At 38.4% G+C, this 25,005-nt stretch overlaps 2 protein-coding genes and 1 long non-coding RNA gene across 15 annotated transcripts in view; 2 read left to right on the top strand and 1 right to left on the bottom strand.

The window, feature by feature from the left end:
• ERAP1 (endoplasmic reticulum aminopeptidase 1) overlaps positions 1-4,469 on the top strand; it is a 34,221-nt gene extending 29,752 nt beyond the window's left edge. For all 5 annotated transcript variants that reach the window (XM_036847213.1, XM_036847214.1, XM_036847215.1 and 2 more), the window contains one exon: positions 2,342-4,469. In XM_036847213.1, coding sequence (XP_036703108.1) covers positions 2,342-2,497 — 156 coding nt within the window. In that variant the 3' untranslated portion in view covers positions 2,498-4,469. The remainder of the gene's footprint in view (positions 1-2,341) is intronic.
• Positions 4,250-25,005, bottom strand: part of CAST (calpastatin) — a 119,128-nt gene continuing 98,372 nt past the window's right edge. For all 9 annotated transcript variants that reach the window (XM_036847218.1, XM_036847222.1, XM_036847220.1 and 6 more), the window contains 10 exons: positions 24,241-24,291; positions 23,997-24,068; positions 22,780-22,878; positions 21,004-21,111; positions 19,642-19,734; positions 17,897-17,941; positions 17,376-17,468; positions 15,960-16,031; positions 6,891-6,956; positions 4,250-5,990 (listed from right to left, as the gene is read on the bottom strand). In XM_036847218.1, the coding sequence (XP_036703113.1) occupies positions 6,906-6,956; positions 15,960-16,031; positions 17,376-17,468; positions 17,897-17,941; positions 19,642-19,734; positions 21,004-21,111; positions 22,780-22,878; positions 23,997-24,068; positions 24,241-24,291 (684 nt within the window). In that variant the 3' untranslated portion in view covers positions 4,250-5,990; positions 6,891-6,905. The remainder of the gene's footprint in view (positions 5,991-6,890; positions 6,957-15,959; positions 16,032-17,375; positions 17,469-17,896; positions 17,942-19,641; positions 19,735-21,003; positions 21,112-22,779; positions 22,879-23,996; positions 24,069-24,240; positions 24,292-25,005) is intronic.
• On the top strand, positions 13,419-19,632 carry LOC118892449. The gene is made up of 3 exons (XR_005019302.1): positions 13,419-13,505; positions 14,230-14,446; positions 18,418-19,632. It is a non-coding gene; the product is annotated as an uncharacterized LOC118892449 (long non-coding RNA).

The following is a 25,005-nucleotide window of genomic DNA, read 5'->3' as shown; positions in this document are numbered from 1 at the left end:
CTCTTGTGTGGCCTATGGTGACAGCCTCCTAACTGGCCTCCCTCCTGCCACTTTGCCAATACCAAACCATCTTCCACCTTTAAAACGGAAAACCAACCCACGACTGACCCTTTCTTGAAACCCTGCCTGTCACTCTTGAAATCTCAAACCTGTCCTTCCCATGTGAATGAGATGGTCATTACCTGGCTCCTGTCCGCCTCTCCAGCCCTTTCTCACATGCTCCTGTGTTCACTCTCTCACCCACTCCAGCCCCTCAGCCTTCTCCTGCTCCTGGGCCACCAGGTGTTTGTCCTGCGCGAAGCCTCTGCACTTTCTTCTTCTTCTGCCTGGCTTGCTCTCTCCCCAACTTTAGACTGGAAAGGTTCATTTTATTCTTTAGAGGCCCCAGCTCAAATGTCACCTTGCCAGACCACTCTGTCGAAAGCAGGCCACCCCCACCCCAGTTGCTATCATAGCCCCGGTTTATTTTCTCCACAGCAGTATAGAGTCAGCATAGTTCATTGCTTGTCTCCCCAGGCAGACTGTAAGCTTCATGAGGGTAGGGTGCTTGCCGGATTCATTGCCTCATCCTCAGTGTCTCGCACAGTAATTAAGCCAGAGAAGTGAGTAAGTACCAGAGTAAATATTCATGAAGAAATGGATGAGGGTGAGTCCCTGGTACCTGCTGGGCTTTAGGTTCTGCACTTCACCCACATAACGACATCCTCACCAACGCTCTGCAGTGTCACAAATGAGGAATCCTGGTCCCAGAGAAGTTAATCATTTACTCACCAACTAGTAGCATAAATCTGGTTTTCTACCCATGTGCACAGAAAATATTCTCAAGGAGGCAGGTTTGAATCAAATACGTACTCAGTTGAGATGCTGAATTTCCCAAGGCAGATGAAGATAGGAGTGATAAATTTGGGTCAGGAAAAGTAGAAGGGCAGGCAGGGGTTAACAGCTGGCTTTGTTAGAGCTCTTGCAGGCTTGTTTTTCAGTACTATCATGGTAGGATCCTTCAGGATTAATTAATTTGACCAATTAGTAAAAATATTGATGTGGTTTGAAGAGTGCCCAGAGTGATTTTTTTTTATATTTTATTGAAGTATAGTTGATTTACAATGTTGTGTTAATTTCTGCTCTATAGCAAAGTGACTCAGCCATACACATATTCTTTTTCATGTTGTTTTCCATTATGGTTTATCACAGGATATTGCCCAGAGTTACTTCTTAAACGGCCTGTTAATTAATCTTGAGTTCTGAGAGACAAAACAGTAGATTGAGCTACAGTTTAAGGCAGGACAGTGAAGTGGGTTAAGTGTTTTCTAGGTTGCTATAGCAGGAGGGTATGCCTTCAGCTCACGGAAAAGTTCTACTGAGATTGAATTTTAAAACAACCCCGAATCATTTAAAATTGGAATTTGATCTTTCAAAAAGCCTACTCTTACCCCCCTCCTTTTCCCAAACTTAGGATGTTATGACATGGATTTTTAAGGAATTGACTGTCTGGAATCCATGCTGAATAAATAATGTATCTTGGCTTAGACTTTCTTCCTGTCTACGAAATCAAAAATTGATGGATTAATGTGAAGTGTATGGGAAAAAAGTTTAAGAACCCTTGAAGGTGAGACAGAGTAGCACAATGGTCAGTGCTGTTGCAAAGCCAACCTATTCCTCATGTGAGCTTAAAGGGGATAAAGTACCCAGCGGTGAAACAATAGCGAAGATATTTTTGAGGAGATAGTCAAGCGACTCTTATCTCTTTAAAACCATGGGGAACTTTGGGTGGATTTTATCTTGAAGGAACAATACATCAATTGTGGATTAGGATAAAAAAATTTGGCAAGGTTTGGGGTATTACCACCGTAACTTGCTAAGAACCCCATTCCCCAGTGTTTCTATCATAACAGACAAAGCCAGGCCCATGGAGGAAGACTGCACGTATGTGGCTGAAACTGTTTTGCTTGGCAGAGAAGATACTCTGCACATTCTGCTGTTTCAGCTATGTTTAAAAAAGTTAAGTTTGCATCTGTGTGTCTATAACAGAATACACATTAGATACATGCGATTAAAACTTAATTATGAAACGGTAAACAGTGAAGTCTTTTAGAATCTGGCAACTGTGAATAAATAAAAAAGCTGCAGAGGAAAAACACAAAACTTGACATCATGAGGCATGAGCTCATTTCATAGAGCTTAAGTTTATGTACATAATCGTATCCAGACACCTGGCCCTGTTTTCTATGTAGAATTTTGACAAATGCTGGAATTTTGGCTTCAGTTTTCTTTTAACTAGCCTGAACTTTATTTGTGTAACTTAATAAAACAAAATTTTAAAAACCCAATTTTTCCTCACAAGGTAAAAGAATTCTTCAGCTCTTTGAAGGAAAATGGGTCTCAGCTCCGTTGTGTCCAACAAACAATTGAAACCATTGAGGAAAACATACGTTGGATGGATAAGAATTTTGATAAAATCAGAGTGTGGCTACAAAATGAAAAGCTTGAACTGCTGTAACAATCCGTTCCTTGTTGGTTCCTGTGATGTGTGATCTCCAACATTTTATTGAATGTGAATATTTTCAAAATAGAGATGGTTGTCTTGGCTCCCAGTGAATATATTTCCTGCTCCTTCAACTCCTTATTCATTCGTCCCTTCTTATGAAGACTGGCTGCTAACTTTTTCATCAGGGGGTTATTGCCACCACATGTTCCATTATAGGTGTTACCCCCAAATGTAAACCCAAGTGGTGGGTTCCCTACTACGGAGAAGTGAAGTACCTTATTCTTCTATTTTATATTTTATACTTAAGCCCTGCGGTCTCCAAACCCCTGGTCCCCACACCCTGCTCCCCATGGGCTTCTCATTCATAAGCTGTTGTGTCAGTCTCCTGGGAAGACTCTGAACAGTAGTGACTACTGAACCATGAACCCCTGGGGCAGTGATTGAGCCAGAAGGGCCCTGATCTGCTTTCCACCTTTCTCTCCCTTGCTGCATGCCCAGGGGCTGACTTGTTGGAGGGCCACATCATGAGACTTCCCTGTCCTCTGGCTTTCCGTTGACCTCCCAGGAGGGCAGATAAGAGCTGGGGTTGGGGACAGAGTAGGTGATGGTGTTTATTCCCCCGGTTCCCTTGCAGGTTGCCTCAGGCTGGCCTCCACCGAAGGTCTCAGCTCTAGGGAGGTGGCCCTCTTTCCCACAAGCCTTCTCCATCTGTGTGTTCTAGTAAGTGCTTCCTCCTCTCACCCCTTCAGGGTGAAGGGTGAAGTGGGAGCCTGGCTTTAATTAGTCCTGGCTGGACCTGTGGTTTCCATACATCCTGCTCACATTTTTGTTTCAAAAACAAAAAACAAACAAAAACCCCCCAAAAAACCTTTTATAGATCCCTCCTCAGATAATCCTAATTTGAGTGTGCCATCTATTTCCTCAGGACCCTGACTAATAGTGTCTCTTCTGAAAAAGCCGAGTGCATTCAGGTCTAGAAGAGAAACCTTTCATTTGAAGTTGAACCTCAGAGCTTTTGATCCTTAGGTAGGTGATGCTTCCTCTCCTTGTTCCTTATTTGGCCTAGTTTATAATCTCTAAATAAGTTGTTATTAGCACTTATTGCCAGTAAGGCATTGCAGTCTCTAGTAAATGATAAGGTATTGTGAAATGGAAAATACTTGCTTATATTAGCCTAAGTGAAGACAGTGTGTTGTACTGGAATTGAAGTCTTTTATGAGTTTTTTTTTTAATATATTGCAAAAGTTAAGATAAAGGAATATGATATGACAAATGTCAATGTGTTTTTCTAATACAGTATGGAATAGAGGATCTTTTCTGGACATAAATGTGTTTGCAATTCCATTTTCATACATATTGCATGGCTTAATGGCTTGAGAACTAAAACCAGAAATCACTGGTAATGTCCATCCCCATGTGTCTTTCTTCTAAAAAAACATACAAAGCCAAGATTTTAATGTAAAATATTTTTCTTTAATTGCATCTTATATCTTGATTAATGAAACATGGAAATAGTGGTTTTCAGTTTTGGTCACCTGAGGAACCTCTTTTCATTTGCTTTTAGAGAAGTCCATTTTCTAAAGAGACACAATATTGCCACACAATGTGCAAAACCCTTTTTGGTAATAAAAAATTGTTATTTACCTCTAAGCAAATATTTGCAGTTATTTACTCCAAATTAGATGGGTAAAAAGGACTGATTTAGATCTTGTAGCTTACTCAACTCATCATTAATTACTATCAAACACCCAAGTATTGAAGACGTTTCTAATAAACAAAAAGGCATATTCTGAGTACCTTAAATAAATGTTTACTTTAACAGGTATTTCCTAAATCTCTGGATTTTGGTATGTAATTTTAAAATACTTACATATATGCATGTAAATTAGTAATACTGCAGCCATATCCTTGCAAACACATCTGTCAATGTCAAAGGTTTCACTTTTTTTTTTTTTTTAAACAAAACCACTTTGTACTACCTATAGACACATAATTGAAATCCCTCAGAAAAAGTGTTTATTTTCTTGTTAGTGCCTTGAAAAGGTCTGTTTAGTCACCATAATCCTGGCTTATATTTCCCAGATTTAGACTAGTAATGCCTGCATCTCTGATGGGATGGGGACATAGCATTTGAAGTGGATGAAGTTTGAAATCTCAGAGGTATATGCATGATTTTTAAAGACAATTTTTAGATCATATTAACAAAATTGGATGCGCATTATAAGTAGTATGTTGTTGCTTGCCTCCCACCCCATTAGACGGTATTGGTGATATTACTTATTTTTAGTGAAGTTGCTAAATCCTAATAAATAGTTTAAACAGATGCTGAGGAAGGCTGTGCTCTCTGAAAACAAGGAATTCCAAATCAGTTTTATGATGTGTACCTGATATCTTTTCCTGCATTCACTATCAGGAAATAAAGATGGGATTTTGATAAATATTTAATTTCATCAATGACACCGGTACTGTATTCATAAACCGTTCAGAAAGGTATGAGAAACCATTCCAAGTTGTGGGATATCAGACACTAGTTCTTAAATTGCTGTGGGGGAAAAGCAGATTTTTAAATTTTAAAAAGATCTTTTTCTTTATTTTTAAGCAGAAGTTTGTTTTTGTTTTTGGTAAACCCAACTTCCATTAAGCCACATGCTGTACAGTGCAAGACTAATGTGGCAATGGCTCTAAGCAAACAACTGCTGCTCAGGTTTTATAGAGAGAGGCTGGAAAGCCCAGCTTAATGCAGTAAACCAGCAGAGTTCAAGCCATATGAGTATTCTAAGAATTAGATTTTGTTATTCTTGGAACTTGCTATGCAGTGACACAGAGTCTGCGTTTTGCTCTGCTGACTCGAGTCAAGTCTCAGTAGGCCTGTGCTGACGTCCTAACCTCTGGCAAAGAAGAGTTCAGCCTGAAAAGGGGCGCGGTGTTTCCTCGTCTGTCCACGTTATCTATTGTTAGCAGCTCAAGAGGAGACCTGTGCCCAATGTACGATATTTTATGTTTGCCTTATAAACATGAACCCAAAGAAACATCAATACAGTTCAAAAGCCCAAGAGGAAAGGGGTAATGAGAAATCAGAACACTGAAGAATATGTAAAGCATTGTTTTCCAAATGCTAACAACAAAAAAATTAAGTGCAAATTGAAAATACTAATGAGATTTACAGGCACTGAGGGTAGAAGGTGCAAAACTTTGCGAAGGTTTTTCCTTTTGTGTGTGTTGCTTTAAGAAGCTATCAAATATATCTCTTAGAAATATAAAGTTCCTTTCCCTCCCAACTGAAGACAATTTTTAAAAATTCAAAGTTTATCAGTACTCAGTAGAATAACACAGGTGAACCAGACAAATTCAGTTTCTTTTCAGGAAAAGAAAAACAATGTTTAGGATGTCAGAAGACTCAACAAATACTGCTGTCTAGAAGCCACTCAGAAAATTTTTCTGCTGTTAAAGGCTTTTGTTCTTCAAACGTCACCATCTACCAGCTGAAGATTTTATATGCGGATACCTTGAAAAATTCAAAGAAGAAAATCCAGTGAACATTTGATATGTAATTTTCTTATTACAGGCATAATAAATTTAAGGAGGAATTTACTAAAGTAGATATGAGAATCAAAAATTAAAAGAAATTTATTTTTATAATTTTGGGGAAAATCTTTGGAGCAGTTCTAATCAGTATACCTCCCTCTTTGTAGCAAATAAAAGTGGATTCATGGTGAGAGAGCCTAACCCAATTTAACCTACATTTTCATTTCTTTTAGGTTTTTGGCAGCAAGTGGTTATAAGCTTTTATGGTTTAGAATAAGACCTCTTCTCTCTGAAGTTAATAAGGGCCCAGCTCTCAAGATAGATCTCAGAGACTCCCTCGTCCATACCAGCTCTTTAGTTACCATACAGTAGAATCAAACACAGAGCTTTACTTTCTCAAACTAAGATGAACAAAAGTTGTCAATCTTTTCGTTTGCCCTATTCTCAAAACTCTAATTACCATCAGACCCTAGGGGGGTACTTCTCCTCACTCCACAATGTGTTTGTATTTTGGGTAATATCTATATCATAAGGCCATTTCACTGTAAGATGTAACATGCCTATTTTGCTTTGCCCCAGTAACCTGCAGTCATGAGCATTTGGGTTTCAGAGTCAACTAGACTTAGATCGTCATTTTCTTTAAGAGCCTGGCCTAATATCTTAAAGAGCTCTTAATTATAAGATGAATGTTTTTAAACATTCCGATAGCACCATTTATTGCTTTACAGGGAATTACTCTATAGATTTTGCAATGTGTATTTCATGCCAATAGCATAAAGAGAACATGAAATACTCAAGAAGGAGACAGTTTCTCTCACCTATAACACACAGGCTGGTAGAAGGTACAATTGTCTTCATTTACCGCAAACATCAAACTTACCAAATAGTGTGAACTTTAACTTGTACTTTTTCCATCAGCTTTTCGCTTGGAAGTTTCCTCCTTTGCCTAGAAGGACAAGCAAAAACCATCAATGAGCTCTTTATTTTCTGGATTAAGTACCAAAAACTGATCAACCAGAAGAGGCTTATGAGGAAGTAGGCTTTTCAGAATTAAAAGGGCAAAAATGGCAGTCAGCAGGGGAAAATAAGATGGTCCTTTTTAAGTATCTCATTTAGCCCATACACTGAATTCTTCCCCTTAAAGTTTATAAACTAAAAATAACCTTAAGTGATTCTAAATTTTTTACTCTAGACTTTGTGGTTTTTTTTTTTTTTTTTGAAGGCCAGCATCACTGAAGAAAAAAAATACATAGGTGTTCATGGATGGTATCGATTCATTGCACACTGATCCATCCTTCTCTTGTACTTGGGGGCTTACCCGGCAGCTAATCCACTCAGCGTATAGGGTTACTGTGCTTTCTGTTTTTTGAGTGTGTACTTTGTATGACAGAAATTAAATAATAAATATTTAATCTGAGATATAATGGCATGAGCAACTAATTATCAATCTGGTTTCTTGTATCTTTCATGGATTTCACTTTTTTTGAGGTATAATTGACATATTAGTTCCATGTGTATAACATAAGCATTCCATATTTATAAATATTGTGGAATAACACAATAAATCTAGTTAAAATCCATCACCGTACATAGTTACAAAATTTTTGTGATGAGAACTTTAAAGATCTACTCTCTTAGCAACTTTCAAATATTCAATACAGTATTTTTTGACTGTCATTACCATGCTTTACATAACAGTCCCATGACTTAAGTATTTTAAGTTTGTACCTTTTGACTACCTTCACCAATTTCACCTACTCCCCATCCCTCACCTCTCTGGCAGCCACCAATCTATGAGCTCATGTTTTTGTTTTTAGATTCTACATATAAGTGAGATCATAGAGCTTTCATCTTTCTCTGACTTTTTTCACTTGCATAATGCAATTGAGGTCCATTGATGTTGTTGAAAAGGCAAGATTTCATTCTTTTTTATGGCTGAGTAATATTCCATTGGATATATATACCATATTTTTTATCCATCCATCAATGGACACTTAGGTTGTTTCCATAACTTAGCTATTGTAAATAATTCTGCCATGAACATGGGAATGCAGATATCTTTTCAAGTTCTTTTTTCAAAGATTTTTTTGATGTGGAACATTTTTAAAGTCTTTATTGAATTTGTTACAATATCGCTTCTGTTTTATGTTTTGGCTTGTTGGCTGCGAGGCATGTGGGATCTTAGCTCCCCAACTGGGGATTGAAACTGCCCCCACTGCACTGGAAGGCAATGTCTTAACCACTGGACCACCAGAGAAGTCCCCAAGTTAGTTTTCATTTTCTTTTGATAAATACCCAGAAGTGGAATTCCTGGATTATATGGTAGTTCTAGTTTTAATTTTTTGAGGAATCCCATACTGTTTTCTATAGTGACTATACCAATTTACATTCCTACCAATAGTGCACTTTCCCTTATGATTAGTGATGTTGAGCACCTTTTCATATGCTTCTTGGCTATCTGTATGTCTTCTTTGGAAAACTGTCTATTTAGATCCTCTGCCCAGTTTTTCGTTTGGATTTTTTTTGCTGTTGAGTTGTATTAGTTCTTTATATATTTTGGATATCAATCTCTTATCAGATATATGATTTGCAAATATTTTCTCCCATTCAGTAGGTTGCCTTTTCATTTTGTTGATGTTTTCCTTTGCTGTGCAGAGCTTTTTCATTTGATGTAGTTATACTTGTTTGTTTTTACTTTTGTGCTTTCATTGCCTTTGCTTTTGGTGTCAAGTCCATAAAAATCTCTATTAAGACTGATGTCAAAGAGCTTACTGCCTATGTTTTCTTCTAGGAGTTTTATGGTTTCAGATCTTATATTCAAGTCTTTAAGCCATTTTGAGTTAATTTTTGTGTATGGTTTGAGATAGAGGTCCAGTTCCCAACACTATTTATTGAAGAGACTGTCCTTTCCCCACTGTATATTCTTGGCTCCTCTATCATTAATTATTGACCATATTTCTGGGCTGTCTCTCTCTTTTTTTCGGTTGTGCCATGTGGCTTGCAGGATCTTAGTTCCCTGACCAGGGATTGAACCCATGCCCTCAGCAGTGAAAGCGCAGAGTCCTAACCACTGGACTGCCAGGGAGTTCTCTGGGCTCTCTATTCTGTTCCATTGATGTATGTGTCTGTTTTTATGCCAATACCATACTATTTTGATTACTATATCTTTGTAATATAGTTTGAAATTAGGGAGCATGATGCCTCCACCTTTTTCTTTTTTGAGATTACTTTGGCTGTTTGGGGTCTTTGGTGGTTCCATACAAATTTCAGGATTGTTTTTTCTGTTTCTATGAAAAATGTCACTGGAATACAGATAGGGATTGTATTGAATCTGTAGACTGCTTTGGGTAGTATGGACATTTTAACAATATTTTTTTCAATCTATGAGCATGGAATAACTTTCTGTTTATTTATGTCTTCTTCACTTTCTTTCATCACTGTCTTATAATTCCCATTGGATAGGTCTTTCACCTCAGTTAAATTTATTCTGAGGGTTTTTCATGCCATTATAAATGGCATATATGTGTTTATATCTCCTTCTTATAGTTTGTTATTAGTGTCTAGAAAGAGTATCCTACACTTTTACTGAATTTGTTTATTAGTTCTAACAGTTTTTGGTGGAGTCTTTAGGGTTTTCTTTATATAATATGTCAGTTTTGCAAATAGTGACAGTTTTAGTTCTTCCTTTCCAGTTTGAATGCTTTTAATATCTTTTTCTTGCCTAATTGCTGTGGCTAGGACTTACAATACTATGTTGAATAAGTGGCAAGAGTGGGTATCCTTGTCTTTTTCCTGATCTTAGAGAAAAAGTTTTCATCTTTTTACCGTTGAGTATGATGATAGCTGTGGGCTTGTTATGTATGGCCCTTATTATGATGAGGTATGTTCCCTCTATATCTACTTTGTGGAGAGTTTTTACCATAAATGGATGTGGGTTTTCAGATCTTTTTCTGCATCTATTGAGATAATCATATGATTTTTATCCTTCATTTTGTTAATGTGGTGTATCATCACATTGACTGATTTGCAGATGTTGAACCACCTTGCAGCCCTGGAATAAATCCTACTTGATCATGGTGTATGATCCTTCTAATGTACTGTCAAATTCAGTTTGCTAATATTTTGTTGAGGATTTTATACATATATTTTCATCAGGGATATTGGCCTGTAGTTTTCTCTTCTGGTTCCCTGGCCTAGTTTTGGTAGCAGGATAATGGTGGCCTTGTAAAATGAGTTTGGAAGTATTCCCTCCTTTTCTATTTTTGGAAGAGTTTGAGAAGGACTGGTTTTAAGTCTTCTTTAAATGTATGGTAAAATTCACCAGTGAAGTTCTCTGATCCCAGACTTTTGTTTGTTGGGAGGTTTATGATTACCGATTCAATCTCCTTACTAGTAATGGTCTTTTCATGTGTTCTATTTCTTCATGATCCAGTCTTGGTAGGTGTATGTTTCTTTCTTCAAGGTGTCCAATATTTGGTGTATAATTGTTCATAGCAGTCTCTTATGATCCTTTGTATTTCTGTGGTATCAGTTGTAACGTCTCCTTTTTCATTTGATTTTATCTGAGTCCTCTTTTTTATTTTTTTCTGGTCAGCCTAGCTAAAGGTTTTCTGAATTTTATCTTTTCAAAAAAACAGCTCTTAGTTTTATTTATCTTTTCTATTGTCTTTTTAATCTCTTTCATCTACTTCTGTTCTGATTTTTGTTATTTCCTTTCCTTTACTGATTCTGGGCTTCATTTGTTATTATTCTTCTAGTTCCTTGAGGTATAAAGTTAGGTTGTTTGAGATTTTTCTGATTTCTTGAGGTAGGCATTTATCACTATAAACTTCCCTCCTAGAACTACTTCTTCTGGATATCATAAATTTTGGTATATTGTGTTTTCATTTTCATTTGTCTCAAGGTATTTTTTAATTTCTTTTTTGATTTCTTCTTCAACCCATTCATTGGTTGTTGAGTAGCATATTGTTTATGAAATCCACATGTTTTTGTGAATTTTCCAGTTTTCTTCTTATAATTGATTTCTAGTTTCATACCATTGTAGTAAAAAGGATGCCTGATATGATGTCAGTCTTCTTAAATTTATTAAGAGTTGTTTTGTGGCCTAACATATGATATATCCTGGAGAATGTTCCATGTACATTTGAGGAAACTGTGTATTCTGTGGCTCTGGATCAAATGTTCTGTATATAACTATTAAGTACAACTGCTATAACATGTCATTTAAGGTCAATATTTCCTTATTGATTTCCTGTCTGGATGATCTATCAGTTGATGAAAATGGGGTATTAAAGTCCCCTACCATTTCTCCCCTTAGATCTGTTAATATTTGCTTTATATATTTAGGCATTCCTATGTTGGGTACATAAATATTTACAAATGTTAAATCCTCTTGTGCATCAACCCCTTTATCATTATTTAATGTTCTTCTTGTTTCTTATTACAGTTTTTGTTTTAAAGACTATTTTGTCTGATGTAAGTATAGCTACCCCAGCTTTGTTTTGGTTTCCATATGCATGGAATATTTTTTCCATCTCTTCATTTTCAGTCTGTTCTTAAATTTGAAGTGAGTTTCTTGTAGGCAGCATATAGATCGTCTTGCTTTTTTATCCCTTCTGCCACTCTGTCTTTTGATTGAGGAATTTAGCCCATTTACTTTTAAAGTATTTATTAATAAGTATGTACTTATTGCCATTTTGTTAATTATTTTCTGGCTGTTCTGTATTTCCTTTGTTCCTTCTCTTGCTCTCTTTTGTGATTTGATCATTTTCTATAGTAGTATGCTTAGGTTCCTTTCTCTTTCTCTCTTGTGTATCTACTATAGGTTTTTACTTTGTGGTTACCATGAGGCTTACATATAACAACTTACGTTTATATTTTAAGTCAATAACAACTTATGTTTGAATGCTCTACATTTTTACTCCCCCACCCCCTATTTTGTTTTTGATGTCCATTTTACGTCTTTTAATCTTGTGTATCCCTTAATTAATTATTATAATTATAGTTATTTTTACTACTTTTGTCTTTTAACCTTCATACTAGCTTTATAAGTGATTAATCCACCAGCTTTACAACATTAGATTATTCTGAATTTTACTGTATGTTAACCTTTACCAGTGAGATTTATACTTTGATATGTTTTCCTGTTACTAATTAGCACCCTTTCCAGCTTAAAGAAGTCTTTTTAACATTTCTTGTAAGGCTGGTTTAGTGGTGATAAACACCTTTAGCTTCTGCTTACTGGAAAAACTTGTTCTTTCCTTCAATTCTGAATGACTTTTCCAAGAAGAGTATTCTTGGAAGTTTTTTCTTTCAGCACTTTGAATATATCATGACACTCCTTTATGGCTTGCAAAGTTTCTGCTGGAAATCTGCTGAGTCTTGAGGGAGTTCCCTTGTATGTAACAAGTTATTTTTCTCTTGGTTCACTTAAGTTTCTCTCCTTGTCTTTAACTTTTGATATTTTAATTGTAATGTGTCTTTGATATGGATGTCTTTGGGTTCTTATTTGGAAGCCTCTGGGCTTCCTGGATATGGTTGTCTGTTGCCTTCCTCATGTTAGGGAAAGTTTTCGCCATTATTTCTTCAAATAAGTTCTTAGTCCCTTTCTCTCTCACTTCTCCTTCTGGGACTCCTGTAATGCAAATGGTCGTCTGTGTTGGTTTGTGTGATGTTGTCCCATAAGTAAGTCCTTTCAGCTATCTTTATTTTTTTTTTTTTTCATTTTTTTTCTTTTTGCTGCTTTGATTGGGTGAATCCCATTGCTTTGTCTTTGAGTTCACTGATCCTTTCTTCTGCTTCTTCTAGTCTGCTGTTAAACCCCTCTAGTGTGTTTTTCAGTTCAGTTATTGTATTTTTCAGCTCTGTGTCTTCTATTTGTTACTTTCTTGTATTTTTCTTATCTCTTTGTTGAAGTTCTCACTGTGTTCATCCATTCCTCCCCCAAGTTTGGTGAGCAAATTTATGACTTATTTTGAACTCATCAGGTAAATCACTTCATTAAGATTTTTATCATGAGGTTTTAATTGTTTGGAACATACTCCTCTGTTTCATTTTCCTTGATTCTCTGTGTTGGTTTCTGTGCATTAGATAAAACAACCACCTCTCCCAGTCTTTTTTTTTTTTTTTTTTTTATTAATTTATTTATTTATTTTTGGCTGTGTTGGATCTTCATTTCTGTGCGAGGGCTTTCTCTAGTTGCGGCGAGCGGGGGCCACTCTTCATCGCGGTGCGCGGGCCTCTCACTATCGCGGCCTCTCTTGTTGTGGAGCACAGGCTCCAGATGCGCAGGCTCAGTAGTTGTGGCTCACAGGCCTAGTTGCTCTGTGGCATGTGGGGTCTTCCCAAACCAGGGCTTGAACATTGGCAGGCGGATTCTCAACCACTGCGCCACCAGGGAAGCCCACCTCTCCCAGTCTTAAAGGAATGGCCTCATGTAGGAGATGAACCTTACTGTTAAACCCTGCCCTAACTCTTGATCGTCTCTCAAAACATTGTAAGTGTTCAAGCAGCCTATTTTATTTTCAGTGGTTCACAGTAGTTGAGGGTGTGCTAAGATCTGTCAGTCAGTGTCCCAAAGGGGAGAATCTCAGCACCTAGATTCAGGCTGAATGGAAGCCAGTCCCTCAGGTAGCAGGTTTTTAAATATACAAATATATATATAGTCTTGTAGGATGGACCACAAGCATAAGTCCTGCTGGCTACCAGAGCCAGGTGATCAGCAAGTGTCCCTTGGGTGGCAGTTACAAAAATTGGGCCTCTAGATGAGTGTATAAGCCCCCTTTCTGGGAGATGCTGGTGACCTGGAGTGAGGTGGAGAAACAGCACAAAGATGGTGAGCACCAGCTTACATTTCCTAAGAGCACATTGTAGGTGTCTAGATGTGTGCCAAACCGGAAGCCTGCCCCTCAGGCCAAAGCTTCAGGACAAGCAAGTAGGCCTCTTACACAGAAAGACTGGGGGTATGTTTTAGTCTGCTGTCTGTGCAGTACTCTGGGGATGGTGGCCGGCCAAGAACTGTATCTCTGATTGCTTTGGGGTGGGCAGATGAGTCAGAGCTCACAAGCCCTTTAAGAACTGTTTCTCAGTTTGCTATAGCCTTGTGGGTCTTCTGGACACAAGCTCCGTTGGCTTTCAAAGCTAGATGTTTTGGGGGCTCATTTCTCAGGGGGTCTTTAAGGTTGGGTGCTGATGTGGGCTTCAATTTTTTTGATCTGCAGGGAGAAGCTCTGAGTTTTGAGTTCACTCCTGACGGTCAGTTGCTGTGTTGGGGTGGAGTTTATGTTGAGACTGTGTCCCAGCCTCTCCTACCCTCTTTGATGCCAGCCTTCTCTCATTTGCCAGATAAATAGGAGTCACACAGATAATTTGGGTTTTTTTTTCCTAGAGGAAATCGTCACATATGCAGTTGTAGATCTGGTGTTTCCATGGGACAAGGTGAGTTGAGGATCTTCTTTACATCACCATCTTGAACTGGAACTCACTATCTATCTTGTTTTTTAAGAGTTTTGATTCAGCTGGACTATTGTTTTTAAACCTGTACCTTTTATTTCTCATTATACTTGGGATCATTGTCATAACCACTTGAATCCTATGTTTTTAGAATTGGAGGGGACCTAGAAGTTTTCTAATCCAATTTCCATTCCTTCCCTGGCCACAGTTTCAGTAATTTTAATAATAGGAAACTTCCAAGTGTTGTGCTGAATTAATGCCCAACTCTAAGAAACCAGACCCTATAACTTCTACTCATTAGTCTTAGTTTTGCTTTCTAGAGCAACATGAAAAATTAGATACCACCTGGAAGGAAAGACTACTAGTATTTAATGTGAGTAGATTGAATCACAGAAACTGTAAGATCTTCTCAATTTCATACACTACTTCCATGTTCCAAGATTCATATAAACCACATTCCCTGGTGGTGTCACCTCCCTTGCCACACACACACACATATTTTAACATGTCTTAATTTGCTGGTTGTTACGATGAATGACATCATAATCAAGTTGTTATTTTTTCTTAATGATATATAACTGATGGTGATTTAGATTTGATGAAATATAGTATATGGATCTGTACTGTCTATGTTTATCCAAGTGGAAATGTGGAGTAGGAAGTGGCAGTCTGGGTTTTGGAGAGCTGAAGGTATAAAATAGATTCACCCATCCCAACATTCCCCGAAGTCTCAGTGTATTACAGCATCAACTCTGATGCCCAAGAGCATACCCGAGAGATCACGTAAACTAAGGATTGATAAGGTACCAACGATACAGCAACCAGCATGTCACTGCCGTTCTCGGGCAGAGCTCAAGAAGAGGAAGCAGGGTCACAGAGACAAATCTTTCGAGGAGGTGAAGGGATGGAGGGAAATAGGGCTTTTGAAGTTACGAAAGATTTCGAATATGTTTTTACTACAAGGGAAAAGAATTGAGACAAAGATACCGGAGAGAGTTATTGACCCCCTGAGAGAAAGAAGGGGCTGCAGGGCAAGAGGGGAGAGGGTTTGTTGGGAGGCAGGTAGGAAGGGGATCTTGGTTATTTTCTGCAAGGCAGCCTCAATTTTCTCTTGAAGTAGAAGGCAAGGCTATCTGCATACATTGAGGGAAAGTAGCTACAAGAGAGCATGAGGTTTGTGGTGTCTGATGAAGGGGAGAGGGCCTGCACTCATTCCAGACTAGCACAGCTGACAGTGGGACTTTGTGTGACAAGGGCTAGGAATGTAGGAAACTTCAATTGTGTTAAGAATGTTCACTCAGGTTTCTAAAGTATCAGTTACTTTAAAAAATAAATGTCTCTAAAACTTCAATTTCTTTACCAAGACATGCTAGGGCATAGATAGTGTTTAAAAATTATTTTATTCTAAATAGATCACAATCAGAAACTAAATGACTAGGGATACACCACTCGATGTAATTGCCAAGCTAATTTGTAGTCTGTTTACTCTTCAGTTTACCTTTGCAGAATCCTTTGCTTTACCCCCATTCTTGGGTGCTTTGGAGCTGGAAGCAGTCTTCTTGTCTTTGTCCTAAAGCAAAGGAAATGTAATGAGGATCTTGCTATCAACACTACATGTAGCAATTAACTGGTGCTGCAATCAAATCAATCCAGACTATTCTTTTTAGTAGCCTGGAATCTCCAATTTAATTAAATAATGGAAAATTGAGTATTTTAGTCATGATTTTTTGAACAACAGTGAAAGTGCACAGAGGTGTTCAAGGTAGGGGGTAAAAAGAATAAAAATGAGGAATAGGTGAGTCACACTGATGCTCTGCCAATTTCCATGATGCCTGGTTCACCCGGACTGTATTTTGCTCACCAAAACAGAGCTTGTTTCTCTCAGGATTGGTTTTTATGTGCCAACAGGACACTGTTTTCAGTGTTATGGAAGAGAATGTAACAACCAGAGAGAGCTGGGGCAAGTTACATACAAAAATAAAGTCCATTCACCAGAAAGGCATTATTTATGAAGTTCCAGGAGTGAGAAATAGGATGCTGGTGTGGTCTCGAAATTAAATCACCCAAGATGGGGAAGACTGACAATTCAGTGATTGATTGATTGGGAGATATGTTTAATAACAGCCAAAACAATAGCAAAGAGATGTGCAATTTTAATTCTTCTGAAATAACAATGAAGGGCACTCATTTCACTTTTCCCTCTATTTGATGGATTACACATTTTTTTCATTTGCTTTTGATCACGTTTTAAGCACCTGCTATGTACCAGGCATTTTGCTAATGCTGAGCAGAGGTACCAGACACATCACTGCTGTATACAGCATGCAGCTCAGTGGTGCGATGCACATGTGACAGGTAACCCACAGTGCAGAGAGGGCACATAGGTGACATCCCTGATCTGCAAAGGGAGAAGCAGACAGGGAAGTCTTCCAGGAGAAGCTGATGTTTGAACTGGGCCCTGAGAGGTGAGTAGGAGGGTCAGCCAGCTGCTCTGGGCAGAAAAGGGGAGGAAGCCCCAGAGGGCAAGGGGCATGGTATATAGTGAGGGACTGCTCTCATTTTAAATGAACACAGATAAAGCATTACTGTTGTACAACAATATAGTGTGGCAATCAAAAATGGTAGCTATGGAGATTATAAAGCAACATGGAAAACATTTATGAAATTATGTTAAGCAATGCATTATATGTGGACAATAAGTACAACTGTGTAAAATATACAAATGGAAAAAGGTAAGAAATATACCAAATAATAGTGTTGGTGGAGTAGCAGAATTATAGAATTTTTTTCTTTTCAAGTTCTCGATGGCATTAATCAGTTTATTTTACAGTATAAAATTATATATATATATTATATACATATGTGTGTGTGTACACAGACATTCAAAGAAAGTCAATATGAAAAAACACAGTACCTTTGCTGTGTTCTCTGAGGTTTCTGTAGTTGAGGGACCGCTGTCAAAGTCCCCTGAGAGGGCATCAATGGGGTCTTGGGCATCTGCAGGTTTCTGAGATTTTAACAGAAATAACCATCAGGGAAGAAGCACAAGGCAAAGATGCTACGTAGGACATTTCCCCACATCCCTGAAAATATGTTTGTTTAATATAAAACCTTGCTGACATTCTTTTCCTAACAGACTAGTGTATTACAAAAGAGATATTAAAACAGGAAAATCTTGACAGCTCTATTTTCTTCTACTGTTTTATACACGTTGCTTAGTATTCTCTGAACTTCGATTTTCTAACCTGAAAAATGGAACTGCCTAGCTTGAATGGCTCTTGGGAAGACAGAAATAATACACTCATACACACATGCCTTGGCATCACACCAAGCACAAGGTAGGCATTCAGTGAATTTCAGATTTCTAAAATGTAAAAGTCGCAGCTAGAGTTTAAAAAAATCTTTTTAATGGAAATACGCAGCTACGGTATTTACCTTTGATGCCTCGGGTTTCTTTGTAGGTGGCGTCACTGATTTGCCCTTAGAAACAAAGCAGACTATTGGTTAAACAAATTTTTGTAAAGGTTTACTTAGGTGTAGTCAGTATTTATATAATCTCTTATCCAGTGACTTGAAATGGAGTTCAGTCAGTCAGCCCCCCGCATCTGTGGGTTCTGCACTGGCAGATTCAACCAACTGGCAGATTGAAAATATTTAGGGAAATAAAATTCTAGACAGTTCCAAAAAGCAAAATTTGAATTTGCCACATGCTGGCAACTACTTACAGGGCACTTACATTGTATTAGGTATTCTAAGTAATCTAGAGATGATTTAAAGTATAGAGGAGAATGTGTGTAGGGTTACATGGAAATACTATGCCATTTTATATAAGGGACTTGAGCATCCTCAGACATTGGTATCTGGGGGTCCTGGAACTAATGCCCCGTGGACACCAAGGGACGACTGTATAGATTTGCATAACTGATAAACCTGTGTCCCTATTATTTCTTCACCAGCTTTGCTTAACGACTAGCCTGTAACTATTTCAATAGTCTTTGGAGAAAATGCAAGGGTGAGTCTGTTCCTGGAAGTGAAAGAAACACTATGTTAGCAACTTTGTCATTGTATAGTTCTAGTTAAAATGTTACAAAAAGTAACTTGTGTTTTGATGTCTTATTTACTAATTTACTATATGCTTATCTACTATAGCTTATTACACTCTGAAAGGAATGGTCTACAGATAGATTTTTTCAGTGAGGATTACAAGGACAACTCATCAGGGATTTTTACCATCTGCAAAGGCAAGGATACTAAATAATACATTTCCTAGAGAATACAGCAGAGTCACATGGGACTATCAAAGCAGGGCGGATTCTAGCAGGATGCACAGCTGCTATTGTGAATACTCGACACAAGCAAGGAGAATTGATTCCTGTAACAGAAGACACTGCAGCTGATAATATTCTATAAACCACAGTCATCAAACCCCTCACATGCATCAGTACAGAAAGAGAAAGATGTAATTTACACTTCCTTATTTTTATTGGATGAACAGACCTGGAAAGGGTTATTTAACATCTAATGGACTTGCAACTAAGAGCCAAATAGGAAAGGGTAGGGTACAGACCAGGTTGACCTAAGAGAAACTGGCTTCCATGTTAGAGACAAAGACAGAGACTTCTTGACAGAGTGCATTTAGATAGAGAAATAGGACTTGTGATTGATTGGGAATATGGTTTTGCCTGTCTTGTCTTCACTCTCAACAGCACAGGTGGTGTTGTTTCAGGTGTCTCTGAAAGAGAGACAGCAGGTCTTGGAGGGGTCGTATTTGCCCTGTGAATTACTCCGATACTAGCTCTTTTCCTTTTCTCCTTCACCAGAGAGAGAAGCTCTGCTTCAGTCAAGATTACAAATATCATTCTTTTTATAGCCTTTTCTTGCAAGGAGAATTCATATATGTACATGCCACAGAATCACTGTTAAGCATCAGTGAGTGAGTGAACATTATTCAACTCTCTATGCCACAGTGCCCAGCACAGTAAACATCCAACAATACTGGCTCAAATAAATATTAAACAGAATTCTAGACAGCCTGCTCAGTGGGGACAGATTAAAAGCATCAGTCATGTTACATTTTTATGCTATTGTTACAGTGTACCTTCTATTCATTTCAAGTGAGGTTTGAATCTCAAACGCTTTGGAGCATATATCCATCCAACCTAGACATTGCCCTCATTTACCTCCTTGTCATCATCCAAGAGATGCTGATATTTAGGTGGGATGGTGTCATCCCTTTCTCCCAGCTTGTCTCTGTGTTCAGCTTTCACTTTTTCCTGTAAACATTGAACATATATAATTACGATTCAGTTCTGCCTTCACTTAGAGAGTACATTCTAAAATGCAGCATTCAGCATTTACTGGACTTTTCTGAGGCAAAAAAATAGGGTCTCTTTTAAATTTGTAAGCGAGAGAACAACAATGTCAACAACAGACTTTCAGTTGATGGAAACAAGTAAACCCAGTGCTTCTGTTTGTCAATCCACACCTGTGAATTTTCTACCTGTATTTTAAATGGAAATAAATAAATGATTAAATAATTATCTTCAGAAATCATGGAAGGAGATAAAAACCCAAGGTTATGAAATATCTTTCACTGTTTCACTTTTTAAATAAAAAAATCGAGTTGCTGTACCTTGGCACTTAAGAGGTACTATTTACAACTTTGACTCTTTATAAGGAGCCCTGAAGGACCAGGACAGGAGCAAATCTGAAGGGACGTGCTGTTGAGTAAGCGGTACCCACGTCCCAGCATCCGTGCCTCAGTGGGCGTGGGTGGTCTCTCGGTCCTGGATTCAGGAACAGCCCCCACCCCAGGGGTGGGGTACAGATTTTATTTTTCTGCATCATTACAATTTCATTTTTCAAATACAGGTTAAGTTCACCTCGATATTCCTATGACAATGGTTGAATCGAGACCTAAGGATTCTTTGAAATGCCCTGTCTTTGAGACATAGATTTGTGTGGGACGTTACCTTTCTGGTTCCAAGCTAAATGGACTGTTAAGAACTGAATATTAAGTATAAATAAGTACTTCTACATGTTGTACAAGATATATAGCGTTAAGAGTCTGTGCCTTGGGGTCACCTCTGTGGTGCTGAACTCCTGGTCCAATGCAGTTAGTTTCGATAGCAGGGACGACCGCTAGGGAAGCCTCTGCCACTACATTTACACAACTTGTGAACCTAAAAAATGCACATGTGTGCATCAGATATATATGATAAACTTACTGCCAGATACAACCAAGAAAAAGTGTGGGAAGAGAATAAAATTAACAAAGCAGGGCTGTGCTTTTCCATCATCATCACAAAGTCTAGCCTCACAAGCAGGACGTTTGCCCGAATCTGGGCCATAGCACAGACCTCAGAGAGGAAAGAGACACCACATAGACCACGGAGTAGGAAAAAATTAGGCTGAAGTTATCCAACCGTTCACTGACTCCAGGCAAAGTCAGAGCGGATTTTCCCCTTTGTGTGGAGGGTAGGGTATTCTGTGCTATAAAAACTTTCAATTTTCACTTATTAATGATTTTTTTTTTCTTTTACCTTGACTTTATCCTCTAGGGGTTTGTTCTCATCTGGATCAGGCTGTCTTTGCCCGAGACTGTCAGAAAGTTGATCCAGGGCATCGTCAAGTTCTTTGTCGTCACTCCGCTAAAAAAGTAAATCTGAATCAGTCACTGGTTAGCCAAATCAGGTCACCTGTTGGAGTGCAGCCCTGACACTGCCACTAAGACTTCTATAAGCTTATGGGGTTGTCACCAGGGAGATGGGCAGGTGGGCAGAGGCGCTGGATCGGCGATCCTGGCTTGGTGCTCTTTCTCCCTCATCTTTCACTCTCAGCACCTGTCTGCACCTGTCTACCCCGCCCCACCCCCGGATGTCTTTCTCTTCCGAGAAAATAGGTCCCTCCCTAAAAAGGTGGGGTTCCTGGCCTGATTTTTCTAGAAAATATGTCTTATGATGCTTTCAATATATGTAACAGTATGTTCCGGCGAAGAAAAGTCACATGAATTATGATAGCTTAGTTTACTCTTTGATTCCCAAGTGTATTTCTGTAAAGATTTATACCTAGTTTTAATGATATCTTCAAATAAAATATTAATTAACACTAGAAACTCTGATGGGAAAAGTGATGGGAAAGGTGTCATTCTAAAACATACCTGTGAAAGGCAAAAAGCCTTTTGATTGTGGATGTTTATTAATAGCCTCAATCACAGGGGCCCCTAGAATCTGAGTATTAAGAATTGAAGTGTAAATGGCAGCCTTCCTTTCTGTTGCACAGGGACTTTTGTCATTGCGGGTGTGTGTACATACACAGACACACACATAGACAAATGGAGAGAGGGCATTTTACTGGTTTTAAGTGCTTCATTAGAGCCCAGGATTATAGCAGCTAATGGTGGCACTACCCACAGCTGGGTCTGGGCTTTGTCATTTGTGCCTCTGGATATTCTCAGATGATCCCACATTAACCCAACAGGATGAAAATTCACTCAGAATCTCAGAGTACAGCACTAAGTAAGCTTTGATGCTTCATCAAAAGGAAAGGAAGCATAGCTGACTTCACTAAAGCTACTTCATCTCCAGCTAGCAAATGAGGCACTTCTTCTCAACCAAGGAGATGGGGATCTGGTTTAGGGCGATCTCTTTATCTTTTGATGTGCCGTGGTCTCCTGGATAATGTATAATTTGGTACTGCAAAGAAAATCAATCAAGGAAGTCTGGAAAAGCTTTGGTCCCACAGTCTTGCCTCAGAACATGTAAATAATTAAAACAATATTGACACTGAGGTTTTTCTATTACTAGCATGAAAATGACAAGTTTTTACTGGTGTGAATGGGAGGAAAACAATGCTATTCCATGAGGAGTTTGTGAATTTTGGGGGCAGAGAGAAGCTCAAACACGGAGCAATTCCTTAAATTAAACTTGAGGTTAAATAATGAGTAGTATTTATAGCATGGATCAGGAAAAAGATAAAGGAGAACATCAATTATCAGGAAAGCTAAATAATTTTTAAAAATCTAATAATCTGAACATATACACAATGCACATTATTGCACTTCAATTCTAATAAAGCAATGATAATATTAAGCTCCTTCACTGTGTGTAAAATACTTTCACATACATTGTTTTATATATTTAATCATTTTAGATATTCTCTGTCATCTCCCTGTCTCACCAGTCTTATCTCTTCTGAAACAGAAGGTGCCTGTTCTTCCTAACAATTTTGTTGATTTTCATTTACTCTGAGGAGGAGTCCTATTTTCTTTCTCCTTTTTGTTGCTGCTGAAAAAAGTACTCATAAACTCTGTTGCTTACCGGAGTGTCTGGGGGTGGACCTGCAGAGCGGGTGGTTGGAGCTGGGGTTTGGGAAACCACTTCAGAGATGACAGCTGAAAGTTTAGCATCTTCAAGTTGCTTTTGTAAGAAAACAAACAAACAAAGATTTTGACCAGTAATATGGTGTATGCAAATTATGCCCACATACCATCTCTTAAATACAACTCTCAGTATAGCTTTTTGATTGTTTTTCTCTTGATCCAAAAGGAAGCACAGCAACACAGGATCTTAAGAGCCATTTTTATTCTACGTCCTATTCCATAGCATTATTTTATACAATTTCCTATTCCCGTTTATTATCCTAAACGTTCAATAAGCTACTGATTTAGAGTTTTATAGTTTATACATTTCTTGTTGCACGTTGAGGTTGTTTGGAGTTTTCAGCTTTCTTCTTTGTAATTAATTGCTCTGAATAAGTTCTAGAAGTGGCTCTTTTTATGGTGCTGGCTATATTCTGCCAAGTGCCCTCTCAAAGTTGCTAGAAATTCACAGTGCCACAAGCAACGAATGGCCATGCCTGTCTCCCATGGCCTTGCTTGCCTAAATTAGAGATTTATCACATTTTAAATTCTGATCATGTATTAGGTATAAAATTATGTGCTACTATTGCTTTAATACTTGGTATATGGGATGAAGAAGTTTCAGTTGTATCATTTTTTTCTTAATGTTAAATGGTATATTATTCTAGAATCTTTCTGAAATAATGATTTCTTTTCTCATTTTAAAGAAACACTAAACTGTCATTTATGTTCATTTCTGGATATTTTTCCTGTTGGCCTGTGGCTTCGCTTTCTGAATCAGAACTGTATTTTTTGTCATTCCTGTTAATAAATCCTGGTGTTTAGTTGGGTTAATCATCCCTAAAAATACTGAAAAATGCTTTTCAGTACTTTTTCATATTTTTATGCATTTATTTTTCAAATGTATTGGACAACTCAATTTTAAATTCTCTTTTCATAGGTATACTTGATAGAGTGCGAGCTCATTGGTTCAATTAGTTACACTGTCGAAAACATCCACTGTGCCGGACCAATATTTCATGATGGAACACATTTTTTATGGCTACAGTGGGTTGAGGGCCATTAATTTTGTGATTGTTTCCTCAGCTCCCACATCAGATTCTAAGTCACAAGTTTCCATTTATTTCTGCTACCCTAAAAGTAAGGAAATAAAACCAGGAATCTCAGAAGACTTACAAGAGATGAAGTGCTTGGGGGAACGGCGAATTCCTTGGACAAAGCATCAAGGAGGAAGTCTTCACTCAAGAGCTGCAAAGAACCAGGAAATGTATCAACAAACACCACCTCATCAGTCTCCTCTTCAAAATGTTGTCACTGTTTATATGCTGATCAACTCATTCCACAGAAAGCTATGCCCTCCCTGAATTAATCATCAGGGCCAAAGGAGAGAGATACACTCAGAGAAAACTGGCTTGCTTACTGGGAGTGGTTCCTTGGGCTCTTTTGGCAGTAGTGGTTTTCCATCTTTATCCTATGCAGGGGGACAAAAACATGGCATTGAGTCATCTCACGTGTATCCTAAATATGCACCTTGTAAACATTATAAGAGGTCGACAGGTTATACCTGATGATACTGTACATTACAAATTTGATTCATCATTTCAGGAAATAGATTCTCTCACCAGGAAATATCCTCTGATTAGCTCATGTCAACAAACAGCTGGCACACATCGGGCATTCCCTAGGCACGGGGGCTGCAAACGGATTGAGCGTGGCTTGCCAACCTCAGAAGCCCACGCTAGTGTAGGCGGAGCACGTGAACAGTTACTGTAGTGCGTGGCACATGGGGCTGTGACAGTGTGCACAGGACACTGAGGGAGCACGGGGGTGAGACCCTCACCTGCCTGGGGAGTGGGCTTTGCACAAGTTGCCTGGAAAAAGCTGCCTAACTGTACAGGCAGCACATCCAACTAGCATGAATTACCTCTGCGCCAAGCCCTCTACTAAGCACCGGGAATACCACAGAAAGTACGACAGACAAATCCCTGCCCTCAGGGAGCTCACCCTGAGGCTCAGATGATGCCAACCTTCAAGTGACTCTGAGTGCCACTTCTGAGTAACAGGACAAAATCGATAAAGCGTTTGGGGCTCTTTAGTAAAAGAAGATTTATAAATAGATGGTAAATCCCACGTATCTACACACGCAAAAATAAGTGCAAGATTCTCTCTTTATACACACAGTTAA

Source organism: Balaenoptera musculus, chromosome 3, assembly GCF_009873245.2.
Source record: "Balaenoptera musculus isolate JJ_BM4_2016_0621 chromosome 3, mBalMus1.pri.v3, whole genome shotgun sequence".
Classification (NCBI taxonomy): Eukaryota; Metazoa; Chordata; class Mammalia; order Artiodactyla; family Balaenopteridae; genus Balaenoptera; species Balaenoptera musculus.
The sequence above is the reverse complement of the archived record's forward strand: the minus strand, read 5'-3'. Positions and strand labels throughout refer to the sequence as shown.